Here is a 19,943-nt window from a genome sequence, read left to right as displayed (position 1 = left end):
TTGGGTGAAGTTCACACAGCATGGCTGTTCAGCTACAAATATAATTCATAGAACAGAGTGGCAAGCACAATATTATAAGCCTCAGGCTGCAGCGTAAGTCTTCGGGTCCTACTCTGGGGGGGGGTGAATATATAAATGCACAGCCTTCGTGCCAACCATTGCAGGAAAACCCAATATATCTGGAGAACAAGCATCAGTAAAGAAATTTCAGAAATATATGAAAAAAGTTCATCTTGCACCATTGTATGCAGACCTTGGTCTGCAAGCAGTTCTTGTTTGATGAAAATTGCTTAGAACGAGAATGCTGTGTGCAGTCCCATGTCATTAGACATTTAAAGGCTGGCTTCATATTCTGGACTCAAGTTTTATACATTATTTTTAATTTCTTAAAAATATGAATAAATAGTGTTTTTCTACCAACAGTTGTAATTTATTGATAGGTGTGCTTAACATTTCTATGCAGTATGAAAAGGAGAAACCATGACGTCCAGATTTGGAGTATACACCCTGATGAATTGAGATCATTATATTTGTATCCTATAGTCTATCTTAAATAAATCGACCATATCATACTTCATATCAGATTTCGGTAATTTACCAGAAGTTGTCACCCTCCTATAAGCTGCTTTTGTTCTCTAATGGGATAAGCATGGAAGTAGGTGGTTTGGTAGGGTGAAATTTTAATGACATCGCGAAAATAATCTTTTATACTTTTCTTTTCTCTGCCTTCTTCTTTCTCATTTTCCCCTTTGTTTATTTTTTATTCTATATTCTTTCTACCATTTTTATATTACTACTTATTTATTATATCTACTTATTATTATACAGTCATAAATATTCTGTTGAAATGTACTTGCTTCATTTCACTATACATTTACTGTTCGCAAATATATATATATAAAAGGTCACACTTCTGCGAATCAAGATTTCATTTACAAATACCACTTTCTTTTATCTTCTTTCTAAGGCTGTGCAGTAGATTTGATATTAAGGATTAGCATATTAAGCATTAAATTAAAACTCTGAAGTTCATCCAACTTCAAAGGAGTTCAACGTTTGTCCTAATTTAATGTCATGTCCAGTCCTAGAAGGAAAGTACAATATGTTTTTCCTGCTAGTTTTAACGTTGGCAGAAGCATATGATCCACAAGAAAGCAATATAATATCCGATTGTTTAGTCGTCTCCAAAAAAAAAAAAAAAAATGTACAGTAAGCTTAGGCTCTCCAATTTTCATTAAACAATTATGAAATATATTATACTTGTCAATAATGACCAACCCAGGTGTACATCTCACTCAAGAAAACACAGTCCACACTATAATAAGAGCAAACTAATATGAATTGTGAATATATTGTACACAAAGATGTTTTTATTTCACAGCAGTGTCTTTCTTCCAGTGACAATGAAAAATGACTTTCGCGTGCAAATGTTACTGTAACATAATATTTTCAATATTGTCCTCTAAGTCATCTTGTATTGTTCTCGTTCATAACTCGTTACCAGAGTTACAACTGATACGGAGTGCATACAATGTGTCCAAAGTAAGCACATAAAGAATGTGATTTGAAGCATAGACGCCCAACATTTCTGCTGTGGAATCCAGATTGACCAACTGCTGTTTGGCTATGTGGGCCACTTGCTGTCCTGTCCGGCGATTCCTTAGTTCAGTAGATATGGCCGCAGGTTGTCGGTAGATGTAAATATGTCGACTTGCTTCACAGATAGCCACGTAAGACATATCTGCAACAGATTTGTAACAACTTAAAAACATTACCAACATAATATGTCTTACCTTTCCTTTTAGTTGTCAGTCGATGATAGCAGAAGAAGTGCCACTTCTTCTTCTATCATCGACAAGTAATTTAGTATTGTAAAATCAAGCAATAGGTATGAGAATGTTTGTGTTCATACATATTTAGTATGTCTGTATAAGTGCAAGATTTGTCCACCACTGTGCAGTAATGGTCTGACTGTGAAACATGCGGGCCTAATTCAAATCCTGTTTGAGACAAGTTACCCGACTGGGGTTTGCTCTGAGGTTTTCCCTGAACAAATTGAAGCTGAACTGCTAGGTAACTTTCAGTGCTGGATCTCGGACTCATTTCGCCATCATTAATTTCAACTTCATCTATCATCATTCAACAATTTCAGGTCAACATAGAATACAGCAGAATGTAGTTCTGTTGACTTGCATATAGATGACATCGTTCTGAGTAGACTGCAAAACTCTCAGGGGGATGGACAGATATTAATCGCAGACTCCACTGAAACGGAATGTTGTTTAACTCAATAGATAGATGGCACCAAACAGTAAATCACGATACTAACAGGAATGTGGTTCTAAGGACTTAATTCCATACAAAAGGACTGGTAAGCACAGTGAGCCTAGGACTGTGGTGCAAGCCTTTGAATCCTTCCTCCAACGCAAAGGGATAAAATAGATGCAAGGGGGCAATGGTTCTGACATTGGTAATTTTAATGGTACCAAACTGATGCTGTCATTGCATGCTTAAGTGAGGAAAAAAAAAACTGTGTTATGAATACTTTAGATTTACAGTACTCATTACACTACCAAAGTTCTTTGACAAAGAATATTATGATAAAGTATTTTATCAAAGATCTGTGCTGGATTTTAAGTATATTACACTATATAAAATATTTTATCAAAGATAACTTAAAATTAAGGAACAAGAATCATCAGCCTCCATTTATAGTTAAATAAAATAAAATCTTTTTTGGATCACAGATATACAAAAATGAATGATGAAAATCCTACGCACATTTAGCTACACTTAGCTGAACATATTACAATATGCATACTGCTGAAAAAGAAACAGAAAAGGAAACACCTGTGGGTTAAACCATGGATTGCAAGACGTGACAAAAAAGTATCCATCAAAACTCACTAAAAAGAAAGCGGTACAATGACAGGACTTGAAAAATTATACTCTATGAATTATTTGAAAATGGATGAAGATAACTTTCAGTTTGTCCAGACTTATGTATCACTCTTGTACAGCAGTTATGGTCTCTTCTATTTTTATGTACACTTTTCGTCTTTCATTGCTGTTTTTGTAGTCCGTGTTTTGTGTTTTATAATTAGAGAATGGATTTCTAGGTGCTAAAAAAAAAAAAAAATTTAGGACCTTATAAAATCCAATTTAGGACTTTTAGGAGTTTATATATAATTAACAATAAAATTAATAATTTTAATTTTAGTAAATATTCAATTTTAGGTGGAATTTAAGTGCAAAGAACTGGTGCTGATAATGAGTGTTTGAATGGAAGACTCAAATTATATCAGTGAAAGAGACTTACTGCTGATTGGTCAGTTTCATTTTGCATAACAGGAGTGCATTAACCTGAAAACGAATCTGTAAGCTCTTGCCTAACATGAACAATCTACGACCCCTTTTATGCTACATGGACTTTTCAAAATGAATTTCAATTCCTGGAAATTAGGTAAAATCTTCCTCTCTCCCCTTCTAAGATCAATATGGGACGAACTTGTCAGACCAGTGCTTATCTGTGATATATATATATATATATATATATATATGTCCCATGCCGTGGCGTCATGGTCTAAGGCATCTGCCTAGGACTCACATTACAGAATGCGCGCTGGTTCGAGTCCTCATGGGGGAAGAAATTTTCTCATGAAATTTCGGCCAGCGTATGGGACTGGTGCCCACCCAGCATCATGATGCGCTTGGAGAACTACGATAGGTAGCGAAATCCGGTTGCAAATGCCAGCTATAACAGCTGGGGGACCATTGTGCTAACCACACAATACCTCCTTTCTGGTTGGATGATCGTCCACCTCTGCTTCGACATGTGGGCGTGATGCCAGCAGCGGCTGGTCAGTCTAGGCCCTTCATGGGCTGTAGCGCCACGAATTATTATTATTATTATTATTATTATTATTATTATTATTATTATTATTATTATTATTATTATTATTATTATTATTATTATTATTATTATTATTATTTCATTTTGAATAGCATTTTTGTAGTTATCTTGGAATTTTTTCATTTTTATTTTAAATATAAGCAAAATACTAAAAAGGCGCTTTTCAACAACAAACATATGCTTTAGGCATTTGTAGGAGTTTATGGTTCATTTAAGTATTTTAGGTCCTATAGAATTTTAATAGTGGGATCCTGTGTACATGAAACATAGAGATATCTGAATAACATAGTCTAGGACGTACCAAACAAAATAGGTACGGAACTAGAAATCCGTTCCCTATTTATAACATTTCATTTGCTTCATATTCTCATTATCAGTATTTTGGTTGTAGTAACAGTCCAACATCCCACGCCGTGGCATCGTGGTCTAAGGCATCCTGCCTAGGACTCGCGTTACGGAATGCGCGCTGGTTCGAGTCTTCATGGGGGAAAAAATTTTCTCATGCAATTTCGGCCAGTGTATGGGACCGGTGCCCACCCAGCATCGTGATGCACTTGGGTAGCTACAATAGGTAGCGAAATCCGGTTGCGAAAGCCAGCTATAACGGCTGGGAGGATCTTCATGCTAACCATACGATACCTCCATTCTGGTTGGATGATCGTCCACCTCTGCTTCGAGATGTGGGCGTGAGGCCATCAACCGGCTGGTTGGTCTAGGCCCTTCACGGGCTGTAGCGCCAAGGTGTATTATTATTATTATTAACAGTCCAACAATATTTACGTTCCACCATATTGGTTTCAAGCTAGGGAGATCTTTTATGAAAGATAAGATGCACTTACATTTTATAAAAGATCTTTTATCAAAGAAACTTTTATAAAAGAAAACTCATTACACTGTCACATATTTTATAAAAGAGCTTTATCAAAGAATTTTGTTAGTATAATACCAGCCTCTATAGTAAAATTTTATCCACTGTTATCTGCTATAGAAAATGTGGAAACCCTGTCCATAACCAGAAATTGCAACTTTGCGCCCTCTTACTATGGTATTGTTTTTTTAACCATTATGGGTGCTTTCACTTCAGTACAAATTTAAATACTGAAGTACTATCATTATAAATACTGTATATACAAAAATACACAATTTAGTAATTTGGTTACTGTAACAAGTGTTTCAGTTTTATCTATTACAATAGTTAATCCAGTTTTGAATATGTCTCCACAGCCTGACACACTATATTTCAATCATACATTACACTTGGGTATAATATGGAATGAGTAGTCATATAGATATATCAAATTCGTTTCATTTAAGTTAATGCTTAGCAATCTAACATTCTTTATAAATTCTGTTTGTTTCTAGTTGTGATTTTGAAATTTACATACTGTATATAAGCAAAATATCCTCATACATCAATTTCAGCATTCCACGTCACTTATTCTGTACACCTGACAACCAAAGATAAATAATTTAAGAGGTGTATGAAAGGCTTATCTCGCTTATGTTAAATTTTCCAAATTCGTTTCCCACTTTCTCTGGAACTATTCAACTAATGTATTGAAAATTTTACACAATGGAGCTTCGGTATGTTGAAAATTCACTAATTTCTTTCTTCAGCATACCATTGTGGGTTGATCAAAATTGACTACATTATACTTTAACTTTTTTATCTTTTTTTTTTTTTTAGTGCTGCTTATACTTTATATTTAATTGACCTATGGATGTGAAATATGGGGAGGAGTACCAGCAACTCATCTACAAAAAATTTCTGTTCTTCAAAATTCAGCCTTAAGATTATGCCTAGGAGTACCAAAAACCACATCAAGTGTTGCCCTAGAAATTGAATGTAATATTTAATCAATCAGACACTATGTATTAAAAAAGGATCTAAAAATACATTTAAAATTGCAAGCCTCATCCAGATCTTAGATGTACTTCAAACTGTCAGATAATATCCTGTATAACTTCTACAAAGTAAACAAAGAAGAAATACCAATCTATATCACAGACGCACTCATTGATAAAACTCCACTTGTGAACGAAATTCCTCCATTGAAATGGGTAATTCCAGAACAGAGCATACAAATTTCAGGAAATCATTCCAAAAATGATCCTCCATACATTCTTAAGTTAGATCTGTGAATGACCATTTTGTTGCAGAGAAGTTGGAATGTGTGAATAATGACTAAAATTAACGAGTTATGTCAACCTGGAGCACTAGAACAGAATTTCTTCTGTGTTTTTGATGCTTGCACATAGCCGAAAGCCAGAAAAGTTCCAATGTGGGTACAAGGCCATTCCTTATTTTCTCGAGGTCGCTCTAACTGCCACAGACAACCATCCACATCATGACGAAGACAAATAGCTGGTACTGCATCGGCTTTTAGAGGTACATTGAAAAGCCACTGATGTCCTCCCAAATTTATCTGCAAAAAACAAACTTTTCTTGTGACTCGCTGTAATACATAAATTACGATAGATTTGGAGATGGGAGGAGGAAAGTTTTCTACACAACATAAAATATTTGGCCAACAAATAAAAAAAAAGTGATCAGTTGCTTACTAATTTTTTTCAATTATAAGTTTATCAAGCAATAACGTGAAGCTTACTTTGTGTGTTACATCATGTGTTTGAACATCTAGTCTCACAAGAACTGACGTTTCCAATGGCAGTGCATCACATTCCTCTAGTTGCTGTGAATTAAATGTTGGTGGATAGTTCCCACTTGAATCTACTATCTGAAAGCAGATAAGAGAGAAAACTCTATTTGTCTGGTGTCCAGTTTTAATCATTTAATTCAAAATAATGACAATACAATTTTTGTACCTTTTTATACAATTGTATGATTAGTCAACAATCCGAAGACTGGTTGCAACCCCATAAGTGACACCAATAAGACATCATTCAGGAGGCAACTAAGCCAGAAGATAATGGGATAGCATGACCAATTCCTTTCCCCTCTACAGCACACATCATCGATTAGCTACATATTCCACTAATCAGACTTCAGATGATACAAACAATTGTTCTTTCTCTGACACATATCGTCAAATGAGATGTACTGCCTGATAATAGATGTACATATCAGTCGGAACCTCAATCAGAGGTACAAATAAGATCAAGGTTAGGTATTACTGACACATATTTGCAATGACTTTCAACTCTAGTTTTTTCAATGTGTTGGGTGCATTTATTTTTCATTTAACCCCCAAAAAAATTACTAATGCTAAATCTGGAAGTGATTGGAAAACATCTAATTATAAGATTTCGAATAGACTGATAGACACAATAAAATAAAGTTTACATGAATGAAGATACAAACTGGGAGGATGTAGCAAAATAAAAGCAAAGAGGAAAACAGAATTACATGGAGACACAGTTGTAATCAACTGACCTTACAAATAGAGAACATAATGAGAAGAAGGGGAGTGGAGGTGGGGGTGGGGGTGGGGGTGGTATACTCCACTTTACATCACAAACATTTATACAACACCGTCATCAAAATCAATGGGTCCAGAAGCATGCCTTCTTCTCACTAGTATCAAATACATTTTGAAGCAGCATTTATGAAGAGGAAAGTAGATGGTTAACAATTACGACAATGATACATTATACATTTTTTTTTTTTTTTTTTTTTTTGCTGATAAGAAAATCTCACTCTCATATGAAATTAAGAACAAAACAATACATTACAAATGGGGAAAAAGGAACTGCGCAATCTACTCTATTATCTCCTGGCGTAGTTGCCTCATGATGTCATTTATGAGGTTCCAACCTGTTTTCGGACAGTTGACTAAACAAACATTACAAATCTTATCAAGTTTTGTACAGACCCAGAAACAAAATTTGGGCACCTGAATTTTCCAAATTTCATTTATAACATACTGTGCATGCTCAGTGCTTACCACATTTTGTTTCTAGGTCTGTACATAGGCACACACTTAAGCAAGAATAGCTAGCCTTACAATTAATTAGTATGAAAATTGCCATGGTAAGCAGAAATATAATTTCTTACATACATATTTGATGTATATACTGCATAATTTCATATAAATACAAATACCAGTACCTCATCTTTCAGGAGTTAAGTTTTTTTTTCAGATTCAGTTCATTTTATAACATACAACATATTGAAAATATTTAGGAGTTATAATTAAAAAGCCTCTTCCACCATTGAAGACCTGTTTAGTTTTTACCTCTTTATCAGAGCATAAGTGAGCAAGACGCTGATGAACCTCTTCAACAAGTGCTGGGTCAGGAATCTGCTCACCTCTAGAGTCATCTTTCACAAGTTCTTGCCACATAAGACCTTGCTCTGCCTTCACCAGCGCTATTTCAAGTCTGCAACAATGTTCAGCTTGTGAAATATAATTTAAAAAATTAACGAAATAAGACAGAGTATTTAATTAATATGATTCTAGAACAGTGTTCCGCAATCTTTTTCTATTCAAGACACACTCTAGACGGGCCTAGAATCAACATGGCACACCAAAATGTTAATCCCCTCAAAAACATATAATGTGAGTCTCTTAATATCATTACTTAATGTAATAAAATTGATTATTATTATTATTATTATTATTATTATTATTATTATTATTATTATTATTATTATTATTAACATCATTATTATAAAACAGAAATAGACTCTTGCATTTATTAACAATTTATGAACTTCACTGTAGAAAACACACATTTCTATTACTAACATTAAAGTAAATAACTCCACTCATATTTTCAGTGTGATACTTGGGCCTGCTTAGCTGCACACAGATGGTTGATCCGTGGCGGAATCGTTGACAGTGCAAGCCTAATTTCTTCATCGATGGAACTGAGTTTCTCCCTCTTTGATGTTTTAATTTCAGTTAACGTCAAGAAGCCCACCTCACACATACATGTAGTTGAAATTGGCAATAACATATTAACTGCCATGTCGGAGATAACAGAGTATTCACTCTTTATTGACAACCAAAATGTTTCCAAAGGCACTTCGAGAAGTTAATGTCAGTGTTCTGTCAGCTTTTAAATCTGCCAGTTCCTCTTGTACGAGTATATTATTCGGAAGATTGTTTGAATCTACAATGAACATTTAGTAATCTTGCAGCAGAATTATTTTGGAGAGAGTGTTGAAGATTTCGATTGGATCATGAACCCAATCGAAATCTTCAACACTCTCTCCAAAATAATTCTGCTGCAAGATAACTAAATGTTCTTTAATTAAGCCCATTAACACTTTATTACCATCAGCAAGGGGACATTCAGTTGGGAACATCTCAAGCCACCGATTTTAAATAATCTGTATCCACAAATTCAGTTTATTCACAAATCCTTGAATCTCATCCATACTAGACAGAATTTTTTCGTTCCTACCTTGCATTTCTCTGTTAAGCTCATTCAAATGTACGAAAATATCGAAAAGATATGCCAACTTAGATACCCATTCATCATCTGCAAATAAATCTGCGTACTCATGCCCTCAATAGTAAAAAATTCAAGTACAGTACCTCCTCTTTAAGTTCAAATATTCACGCTAACACTTTACCTCGTGATAACCATCGCACTTCTGTATGTAGCAGGAGTGTAATGTGCTCTGAACCATTTCCTGACACAAAACGGAGAAAAGCCTCATATTAGGAGCCGCAATTTGATGAGATGTAGGTCATCCCATATTATTTGCAGATGACACAAGTATAGTAATTACAGCCAATAACTCCAACACATTCCAATCTTCAAGAGAGGAAATTCTCTTCAAAATATGTGACTGGTTCTCAGCCAATAAATTAGTATTAAATTGTAACAAAACTAACATAATTCAATTTAAATCCTGTCCAAATTCAACGTCGCAAATTTCTAGCAATAATTAATAATAGATCCCTATTAGAAACAACAACAACCAAACTTCTTGGCTAAAAGTCGATAATGTGTTAAAATGGAAAAATCATATTAAAGAAATTACCCCCAAACTAAATTCAGCTTGTTTTGCTATTAGATCTATGCAAAAGATAATAAATATCAATACCTTAAAAACAATATACTTTGCATACTTCCACTCGGTAATGAGTTTTGGAATAATATTCTGGGGAAATTCCACAGATAGTAACAATATATTTCTATTACAAAAAAGAGTAATTAGAATAATAGTAGGTGCCAAATCTAGGGAATCGTGTAGGACTATTTAAAAAAAACTACAAATAATGCCCATGGCTTGTCAGTATATCTTTCATTAATAATCTTCCTCGTATGTAATCGTGAAAACTTTGTAACTAATTCAACAGTTCATAGCATAAATACACGTCAAAAAAATGACTTTCATACGCCATCAGCAAGTCTATCGTGCTATCAAAAAGGAGTGCGTTATATGGCAGTAAAAATTTTTAATAGCCTCCCTATCGATATAAAAAATGAAACTCAAAACATAAAATTATTTAAGGCCAAATTAAAGAAGTACCTAATTTCTCACGCCTTCTATTCTGTAGGTGAATTCATGACATTCAATAACACTTCATGAAATTGATACTAAAACTGTGTGTTGTACTAGTAGACTATATTGTAAATCTCGTCTGTATATATTTCATCTAGACTGTGACTATAAATTAAGATTTTATAATAGTATTAAGTTTTTTGACTTGTTCCATATTCTAGCTGTAAGCATGTATGAATACCATGGAATGTTAATAAATACAATACAATACAATGAAGCTCACGACATTTACTTCTTCGTCCATCACAATTTTCAGAGGAGATGGCAAAGACTTAGCAACAATGGCTTTGTGGTGAATGAGACAGTGGTTGCTCGTATGATAGGCATTACTTCACGTACTTTAGCCACGAATCCTTTCACTCAGCCTGTCATAGAAGTGGCTCTGTCTGTACAAACACTAACGCAATCCTTCCATGTTAATTCATCACGGACCACATATTCATTAGTTTACGAAATATTTCTTCACCAGTAGCTCGCTCGGGCAGTTCTTTGCAAAAAAATTAATTACTTGCAATTACATCCCCCATCAATGTACCAAATGTGGGAAAGAAGGTGTGCATAACCGCCAATATCGGTGGACTCGTCGATCTGAAGTGACAACTTCTGACTGCTCTTTATTTTCTCCTTCATAATGTCTTCAAAGTCACTGGATGTCACTAACTCAGCGGATATGTAGGTTCACGCTCATGTAGGTTTTACAAGATACCGAATGGCCTATATGCAAAAATATATTTATGAAAACAATTTAATTTTAATTTAATTTGAATTAATTTTATAAATTTCTTACAATAACAGGTAAAATTCGCGTCACACCTTTCACCTCGGGAAGGTTGCGGAACACCGTTCTAGAATGACGCTATTAAAGTGATCACTGTAATGTCCTTAATGCAAGTTCATAACTTTCCTAAGAAAAAAATGGTACCATATTTTAACTGATGGATTCCTATTGTCCAACCAAAATGGAACAAGTGCTTGTGCTACATCTCCTCTGTTGGCGTTTTATAAATCCTTAGGTTGTGGAACTACAAATTTTGATGGAGAATTTGAAGCCATCTATTCGACATTTCAACATCTGCTGTACCGGATCTCTTATTTTGAACAAGCTGTTGTATTCAGTGATTTTAAAGCAGCTATTACTGCTGTAACAGCCAATCTGTCACCTTAAAGTAAAATAAAGTTAGGAAATTATATACCATCTGATGAAGCTTAAAAAAATGATAGTTTTTCAAAAGGATACTGGCACACTGTGGATTATCTGGTAATGAAGCTGCTGTCTTGCTAAGAAGGGAAGTAAAATCTTACAAAACCCCATGTCATCTTTATCATTTTTAACAGTTAAAAGATTAATCAACTGAAAATATCAAGATATAATATCGAATTATTTCCACGAAATTTCAAATAATAAAAGATGGGAGTGTCTCAGTGTACAACAAAATATAATTCTAGAATATCCAAGGAAAAGTGCAGCTGCATCCTTTCGATTACTCACATGGCATGACTGTTTATCAAAACACTTGAACAAAACTGGAATTTTTTCTTCATCACTTTGTCCTTGCACAGTCTTTAGGAAGAAATGCACCAGAATCATCTTCAGCTATATGCATCCCTTTCCTCTAAACACATTGTGTGAGAAATACTGGAGAGCAAGAGAGTTAAAGCTTAGCATTAGTTATCAGCAACATAATTTACGTGGGCTGAATAAAAAGTACCTAATGGCAACACTGCTACATCAGATAGCCTTAGAGTGTTGTGGAGCTGAAGATCAGATGAGCTAGTGCGAGTGGTATCGGTTGTACAATATTCAATCAAATACAGCAACACTGTAAGTACAGGAGGACAGTGCAAGCACCCTAACGACATGTTTACGAAACTGGAACAACGTTCGTGGATCAAAATTGAAATTGCATGAGGTCGTAGTGCACAATACTGTTATCAGAGACTGTGTGAAGCATGTGGTGATGCAGCATTGTCATATTATACAATAGTGTTTAGTGAAGGCAGGGATGCTGTTTAGGACAGGCCTTGTTCACGACGACTAAACTATTCAGCTTCTTACTTCCCTGCTGGATGTTGATCACTGATGGACTGCGCGTGTATTAACTGCAGAGATAGGTATATGAAACAAAACCGTGCTCCACATTCTGCATTATATTCTTGGGTTACGCAAAATTGCAACACACTGGATACCCCACTGAATGGTTTGCGGGCCTTTCGTCCACTACCTTTTGTCCACAATTTGTTTACCTTTCGTACACTCATTTTCAACCATGTTCTCTTGTGCACAACCGATTGGTCCATACAGTTTACATCCATACATACATTTTGTCCACACCTTTTACGTGCATAACCTTTCGTTCATCTTAGAATACAAATTTGTGTTTCCTTCTTACAACTGAAGGGCTCAGAGCCAAAGGCGACTAACCCACAACTACAAAATGAGTAAATAAGGGTTGAAATTAAGAGGATCCTGACAAAAATGATTGGTTTCACAATTTATTTTAATTGGTTTACATTGAATAAATACAAACAAATATCATTAATCTATAACAACAATGTATAGTTTTGAAAAAAGGCTTAATACAAAATTGTGGGTTGGTAGCCTTTGGCTCTGAGCCCTTCAATTACAACATATGATATTGCCATCACTGTCATCTATTTCTTAGATACGTTTCATTGTCCTTTGGATATTAAAAAGTATGAATATATATGTTTTCCATTTTGGATATTAAAAATTATACACGTCGGAGGCAACCAATGTTACATTATAATGAGTACTGCTACCACTTCCACTCAGTCAGCAAAGACGGAAGAAGAAGATACTGGAGATGTGAGGATCGACAGAATTGTAATGCAAGATGCACAACTGGGACTGACTTAGATGACATCGCAAAACATCAACATAATGCAGGTGTGGAGGGCGAAGTTAGAAAGTTATGAATGACCTTAAGAGACGTGCAGAAGAAAATCCTAATGAATCTCTGGCACAAATCATGCGCGCAGCTCTTCACGACGAGACGGACCAGAAACCCTTCTGATGTTGGACAGAAACACCATGAAGAGACATGTGAACCAAACTCAAAATAAAATTCGGCCACCAATTTCTCGAACTTTACAAGAACTTGTTCTCATAGATAAATAAACTTAAATAAAATACATTTTCACCAAATGAAATATGTTTCATGTCATCTTTTTTTTTTTTTACCATAGTAGACGAAATAGTCGGTGGACGAAAACTTAATGGACGAAGCATGAAAATGGACTAAATGGTCAGTGGACAAAACTTAATGGACGAATCATGAAATGGACAAATGTGTCTGTGGACAAGAAAAAAAGTGAACGAAACATAGTGAACCAAAGGCCCTATAACGCACTGAATCACTGAGGTGCAACAATGGCAGCATTATGCAATTGCTGAACTGCTATCAGAGGGAAGATGACGACTTCCTTGGACGGATCCTAACTATGGACTAAATGTGGGCTCACTCATACAAACACATGAAGCAGCAATCAAATGAATGGAAGCATCCCGGCTCTCCTCATCCAAGAACAATGCGCTCTGATGTTCATTGTGGCATATGACATCTATAGAATAATACTGTACCATGCAGTAAATGCTGCCTCCTGCTGCAATTTCCTGCAACACTACCTTCGTCCAGCTTTAAAGAGAAAGCGATGGCACCTTCTGGAAACGACTCCTTTCACTCTTCATGACAATTTGAGGATCACATTGCTAACATCATGACATCTTCTGCGTCATTGGTCATGGGAAGTACTGGAACATTTTCCTTACCATCTGATATGAGTCCGTGCAATTATGATCTCTTTCTCACAATGAAAGACCCACTTAGAGGGATACATCATAATATAAGAGATGCCATTATTCATGTCATAGGACAGTCACTTCAGGACATCAACATAGATGGACAAGCTGATGGTGTACGATGCCTTCCGCAAGTGTGGCAAAAGATGATAAACATGGGGAGCGATTACAATGAAGGAATGTAAGTGGTATTTCCTCTGATAATGAAGCCATTTAAAAATTATAGCACTGTTGCCATTACTTTTTAACCAACCCTCGTAGAATCCAATGATACATGAACAATTTGGTTTGTACCACAAAGAACATGAGCAGTCGCAGGTATCAACTATTTTCAAAATTTTATAATGATTTATTTAATACGATGTCACATTTTATCTTCTTTAGAAAAGTAAACTTAAAACATACTAGCATATGGTTCTAATTTTGTCATCAAAGGTGACTTTTTCTTTTTACTAATGGTGTGCACTTGAAGCCAGTAGTGTAGATCAATTCACTGACAAAAATGTTTCCAAGGATGTGCCATAGGAGGTGGGTCTACACTATGACATGAGATGAGATGAGATGATATATATATATATATATATATATATATATATACTGTATAGTGTGGCACGTGGGAACGACAGATTTTGAATCAATTACTGCAAAGTCATACTTGAAGTTGGTAAGACTGTGATACCGCCATACTGTTTCTTAGGCAATGCCATTTCAGTTGCCATGAGGCAGAGAATGGGAGAGCATTTTGAATTCGCAGTAAAAACAATGATTGTTGTGAAGCTGTGAAGAAAAACTTCCATAAGTGTGAATATCAGTAGTAAATAAACAGTATCAGATATGCATTTTGCAAACTCTCAAACAGTAATTTAAATTAATTAACATGGAAGATGTGTTCGTAGGAGGAAGAGAAAGAAACTGCCTAAGATTTGCTTGCTGATATGGAGTTGTTAGCAAAAGAGGAGACAATACTAAGAGATATGCTACTAGAGCTAAATGATAGCTGTGAGCAGTGTGAAATCAATATAAATACATACAAGAAGAAGACCATGATATCAGAAGAAAAATATAGGTAAACGTGCAAATTCGATATGAGGCAATGGAACAAGTGGACAGCTTCAAATACTTGGGGTGTACTGTAAGCAGTAACATGAGCTACTGCCAGGAAATCAAGAGGTTAATAGCAATGGCAAAGGAAGCTTTTAATAGAAAAAAGAGCATCTTCTGCGGACCTCTTGAAAAATAACTAAGAGAGAAAGGGGCAGAAACTTGGACATTATGAAGTGGAGAGAAACGAAACCCTCACTTTTAGGAGCAGCAGTCTTTTATGTTTTATAAACCTACAATACAGGATCATCTGTTTTACTTTTTCCAAAAACAAGACATGTAAAACAATTCTTCATTATCATCATCATCATCATCATCCCACGTATTAGACCTAGTGGTCTGTCATGGTCTCTACCTGTAGTTTTTTTTTTAAGTTTCTGCAACCTCTTGGAACATATGGTAAGATTCGTTTTGGCAAGCGAGTATAGGGCATTCTGCCAACATGTTCTTTCTAGTTCTATAATGATTGAAGAGGTGGATTCCAAAACCAACTAATCAAAAAACTACTTTTTTCAGGAGAGCAATAAAACTGAAATAATTATTTTGGAGCTGATTATCTGAGTAATTTATGTTGTACCACATATGTCATAACATAGATATGACATTACGAAATATTTGTGGCATTTACGTTTTTATCTTACGATTTATAGACGCGTATTTTTTCAAAATCGCACTAAGTCATGACTTAGTTTGATTTGGAAAAAATTCAGAATATTTCCCTATACTGGTTAATTCAAGTATGCTCTCTTAACTCAAGAAAATGTTCCACATATTTACTACTAAATACTGTAACATTTTACATGTTAGTTTTAACATGGAATATTACATTTTTCATTTACAGAAATAAAGAATTGAATTGCAAATGCTGTGTTAACTGAAAAAAAATATTACACTGCAGGTTATTATGACAAATACTTTAACTTATTAGTATTACATACTATTAGTTGTAACGTAGATTTTACATTTTATATTTACAGAAATTGAAAATGGTTGAATTGAATATTGCAATGTTCTATTTTCACTGAAATTGAAATTTAACTTATTTATTACTACATTAAAATACAATAAAGGAGGTATGTTACAGTTATATGAACACTATATAAGTTTATTAAATTTCTTAGTCAGACATGTTTCGGAGAATGCTTCTCCATCTTCAGTGATAAATTACATAGACGAAGTGGTTCAGATGTTCGAATTGTGTTCTTCAAGCCAAGCAAGGACACAGTTCGAACATCTGAATCACTTCGTCTATGTAATTTATCACTGAAGATGGAGAAGCATTCTCCGAAACATGTCTAAGTTCAATAAACTTATGAAGTGTTCATATAACTGTAACATATATCCTTTATTGTATTTTATGCTCGACCATGCCGAAATGTAATAATTATTCACCTGGTAGCAGTCCTTTAATGCATGTCATTAAAGTACACCCCCTCATTAAAGTACAGGTGTTCAGCCAATGACAATTCAGCTTTGTACCGTTATAAAACCTCAGCCTATGACAAGTCAGCTTTGTACTGTTATAAAACCGCAAGTATCGATTATTCTCGGATATGCAATCAAAAGAGAATTAGCGAAAAGTCACGGAGGCTGGAAATCCAATACTGTCGCAGAAGGTTATGTTCTGTTATTATAATAATTAGCGTTAATTGTAAATAATATTCAAATAAATTCAATTTGTCATCTCGTTTCTCAATGTCTAATTTAATTTCAATGTTCTATCAAAGTTAATATTTAGTTTACTCTGTAGGTTCTTATAGGCTATCAAGGTCAAAGTGGACATTTGTTTTTCAGAAAAAATCAATACTTTCGCGTCTGCGCACATCTTACAATTTACGAGGTATTGCTCAAAGTCAGTTAGATACAAATAAAATGAATAATTTCAAGTTAGAAATATGGTCGAGCATAAAAAGTCGTATGAAACTCGCCTATAATGGTAATTAAGAAGCTCGTATGAAAATTATGAAACGAGCGCAAGCGAGTTTCATAAACATCCGTACTCGCTTCTTACTTACTATCATTATAGGCTCGTTGCATAATGTACTATTATCGATTTTATAAACACTGTAATATTGACCAAATATGTGTATTTTATCATTATTGCTACACTAATTGAACTTAATATGTACATGTTAGTTTCAACATGAAATTTTACAATTTTTTTTTATTTTCATTAACACAAATGGCTTTTCTTCGTCATACATACGAACAGAATTATCATTATCCCCTTTCAGGTTCCTTCAGTGCTTGTTCATAAAATTGTTTGGCTTTACTATTTTCCTCGGGTATGTATTACATCAGCTTAAGAATGTCATTCCTTTTTTCAAAGCTAATGGTATTTTTTAATGTTACATCAGTAATATTTGTAGCGAACTGCAATGTGCAACTACAGTAGAAGGACTGAAATAAAACAAGCCCAACACTGCTAAATCAGCTGTGTCGATATAGCCAATGCGCATAGTTGGGTCTGGAATAAAACAATGTTTGACTTAGTGGATTTGGAAAACACCGTCAATTTTTGACATTTAAAATCGACAAGCCTTAGTTGGATTTGATTTATATACTTATTAGAATTGTATAGGAGAACACACTAAGCAGCATAGCTTAAAAATCACCAAAAATTGGCTTAGTTGGTTTTGGAATCCACCTCTTCACATATGTGTTGAATAACTGATTCTATTTTGAATTCGAGTATGTCATTCCTTCTGTGTTCAAGTAGGAAATAACCAGCAGTTCTTCTCAGGAACCTCATTTCTGCTACTGTAAGTTTTCCTTCATCTGCCCTCCCGATAGTCCACGCTCCACTGCCATATGTAAGGACTGGTCGTGCAAGAGTTTTATAGATCCTAAGTCTGGTTAAACAATTTATTATTCTTTTAAAATCCATTATCCTTCATTAAGTTTCAAACCGAGAACCTCAGTTCTAAAGGTAACTTTATTACTGAGGATTACTTTATTTAACTTTTACAAAGAAAAATTGCATTATAAATGCCTTAGGCCTATACGAATTCATATTTTATATATCTTATCAAACAATTTTCGCATCTGAGGACAACTCCACTAAATTTCGAACTTACTTACTTACTTAATTACTTACTTACTTATTTATTTATTTATTTATTGTACCACAAGCCATGAAATGCTTCCAGATTAGTCCACAGTAAAATGTCCACTGGACAAAGAGTCCACAACAATATGGTTCATGGCATTAAAAAGATCAAATATCAAAATGTCCACTTCAAAATATCCATTAATAACTAAGATGTTCACAAATATTTGTAAAGTAACAATGCTGATTTTGTTACTAGGCAATAACAATGCTGCTTTTGTTACTAGGCAATAGCAAAATTTCTGTGCCATGGTCAGATCATTTACTCATAAAAAGGGGAACAGCTTTTAATACACGATGGCTTTATTTACCATTTTCACTCCAGAAACAGAAATGGTAATAAATTCTACTGGAGGTGCTCAGAAAGAAGCAGATGCAGTGCACACTGTAGAAACCAACACAGACTTGGATGACATTCAAATTGTACAGGATGCAGGACGGAACCACACACATGAAGGTGATATATTATGGCAGAAGTAGAGGTAAGAAGAACAAATGTTGTTTTTTTCCTAATGCCAGGCGTTTGACAATAAAGTCATTTGACCTCTTGCACTCCAATATTTTTCAAAGATATTGTCACGATCAGCCACTGAAGCACAGATTTTGAGGTGCTCCGAATTCATTTTTTGGTTTGGGGACTGATAACAGTCATGGCCTGTTGCCAATCTAAATGCTGCTACAGACAATTTGTGTAATAAATCGGGAATTAACTATGGATTATGATGAGGAGATTCCATTTTTTCCCTTGAGATTGTGTTATCAAATTTTGTTTGTTAAAGTCTAAGTATGTAGATTTAATAAATCTTTTCACAGAGTAACAGGTCAAGGGACCTGTAAGAAATCTCTCTCTCTCTCTCTCTCTCTCTCTCTCTCTCTCTCTCTCTCTCTCTCTCTCTCTCTCTCTCTCTCTCTCTCCCTCCCTCCCTCCCTCCCTCCCTCCCTCCCTTAGCAGTTGTGTATGGCTTCCCTTCCTATTTCTACACACTTCTTTGCCTTAGATACCTTTATAGTTAGTGTCCTGTTATTATCCAAGATAAATGCTACAAAACCGCTACATTCACTGCAGATCAACACAGTGAGTAACCCTCCACAGAACATACACTAGGTGGCACTTAAATCGTTCATCAGGACTATACTACGGGACTTATGAGTGACATCTAGAATGCACTCATTTGACTATATGGAAGGATGTTTGGCTCATATATCCATTACTATGACATTGGCGTTGCTAATATATCACATTCCATAACAAAAATAAAATCTGACCTAGGAAGCACTTATACCGTTTTCCATGTCTGCTCCTCAATTGTCAAATATCGAAGAAGACTAATAATGATTTTGACACAGACCACAGGACATATTTCTAACATGGATATTTTTTAAATAAAATTTATGGACCTTTAATAAAGTGGACGTTTTATTGTAGTGGACATTTATTTATGTACTGAGGACATTTTAGCACAGTGGACATTATTGTAGCTGGACATTTTACAGTGGACCTTTCAACTCTGAATCCATG

At 34.8% G+C, this 19,943-nt stretch overlaps 1 protein-coding gene across 2 annotated transcripts in view; it reads right to left on the bottom strand.

Annotated features, from left to right (window-relative positions):
• Positions 1-1,190: 1,190 nt before the first annotated feature.
• Positions 1,191-19,943, bottom strand: part of LOC138713424 (nudC domain-containing protein 1) — a 47,736-nt gene continuing 28,983 nt past the window's right edge. For both annotated transcript variants that reach the window (XM_069845515.1, XM_069845516.1), the window contains exons 7-10: positions 8,110-8,254; positions 6,523-6,651; positions 6,123-6,339; positions 1,191-1,741 (exon numbers count right to left, since the gene is read on the bottom strand). In XM_069845515.1, coding sequence (XP_069701616.1) covers positions 1,488-1,741; positions 6,123-6,339; positions 6,523-6,651; positions 8,110-8,254 — 745 coding nt within the window. In that variant the 3' untranslated portion in view covers positions 1,191-1,487. The remainder of the gene's footprint in view (positions 1,742-6,122; positions 6,340-6,522; positions 6,652-8,109; positions 8,255-19,943) is intronic.

The sequence above is a fragment of the Periplaneta americana genome, chromosome 14 (assembly GCF_040183065.1).
Source record: "Periplaneta americana isolate PAMFEO1 chromosome 14, P.americana_PAMFEO1_priV1, whole genome shotgun sequence".
Classification (NCBI taxonomy): Eukaryota; Metazoa; Arthropoda; class Insecta; order Blattodea; family Blattidae; genus Periplaneta; species Periplaneta americana.
The sequence above is the reverse complement of the archived record's forward strand: the minus strand, read 5'-3'. Positions and strand labels throughout refer to the sequence as shown.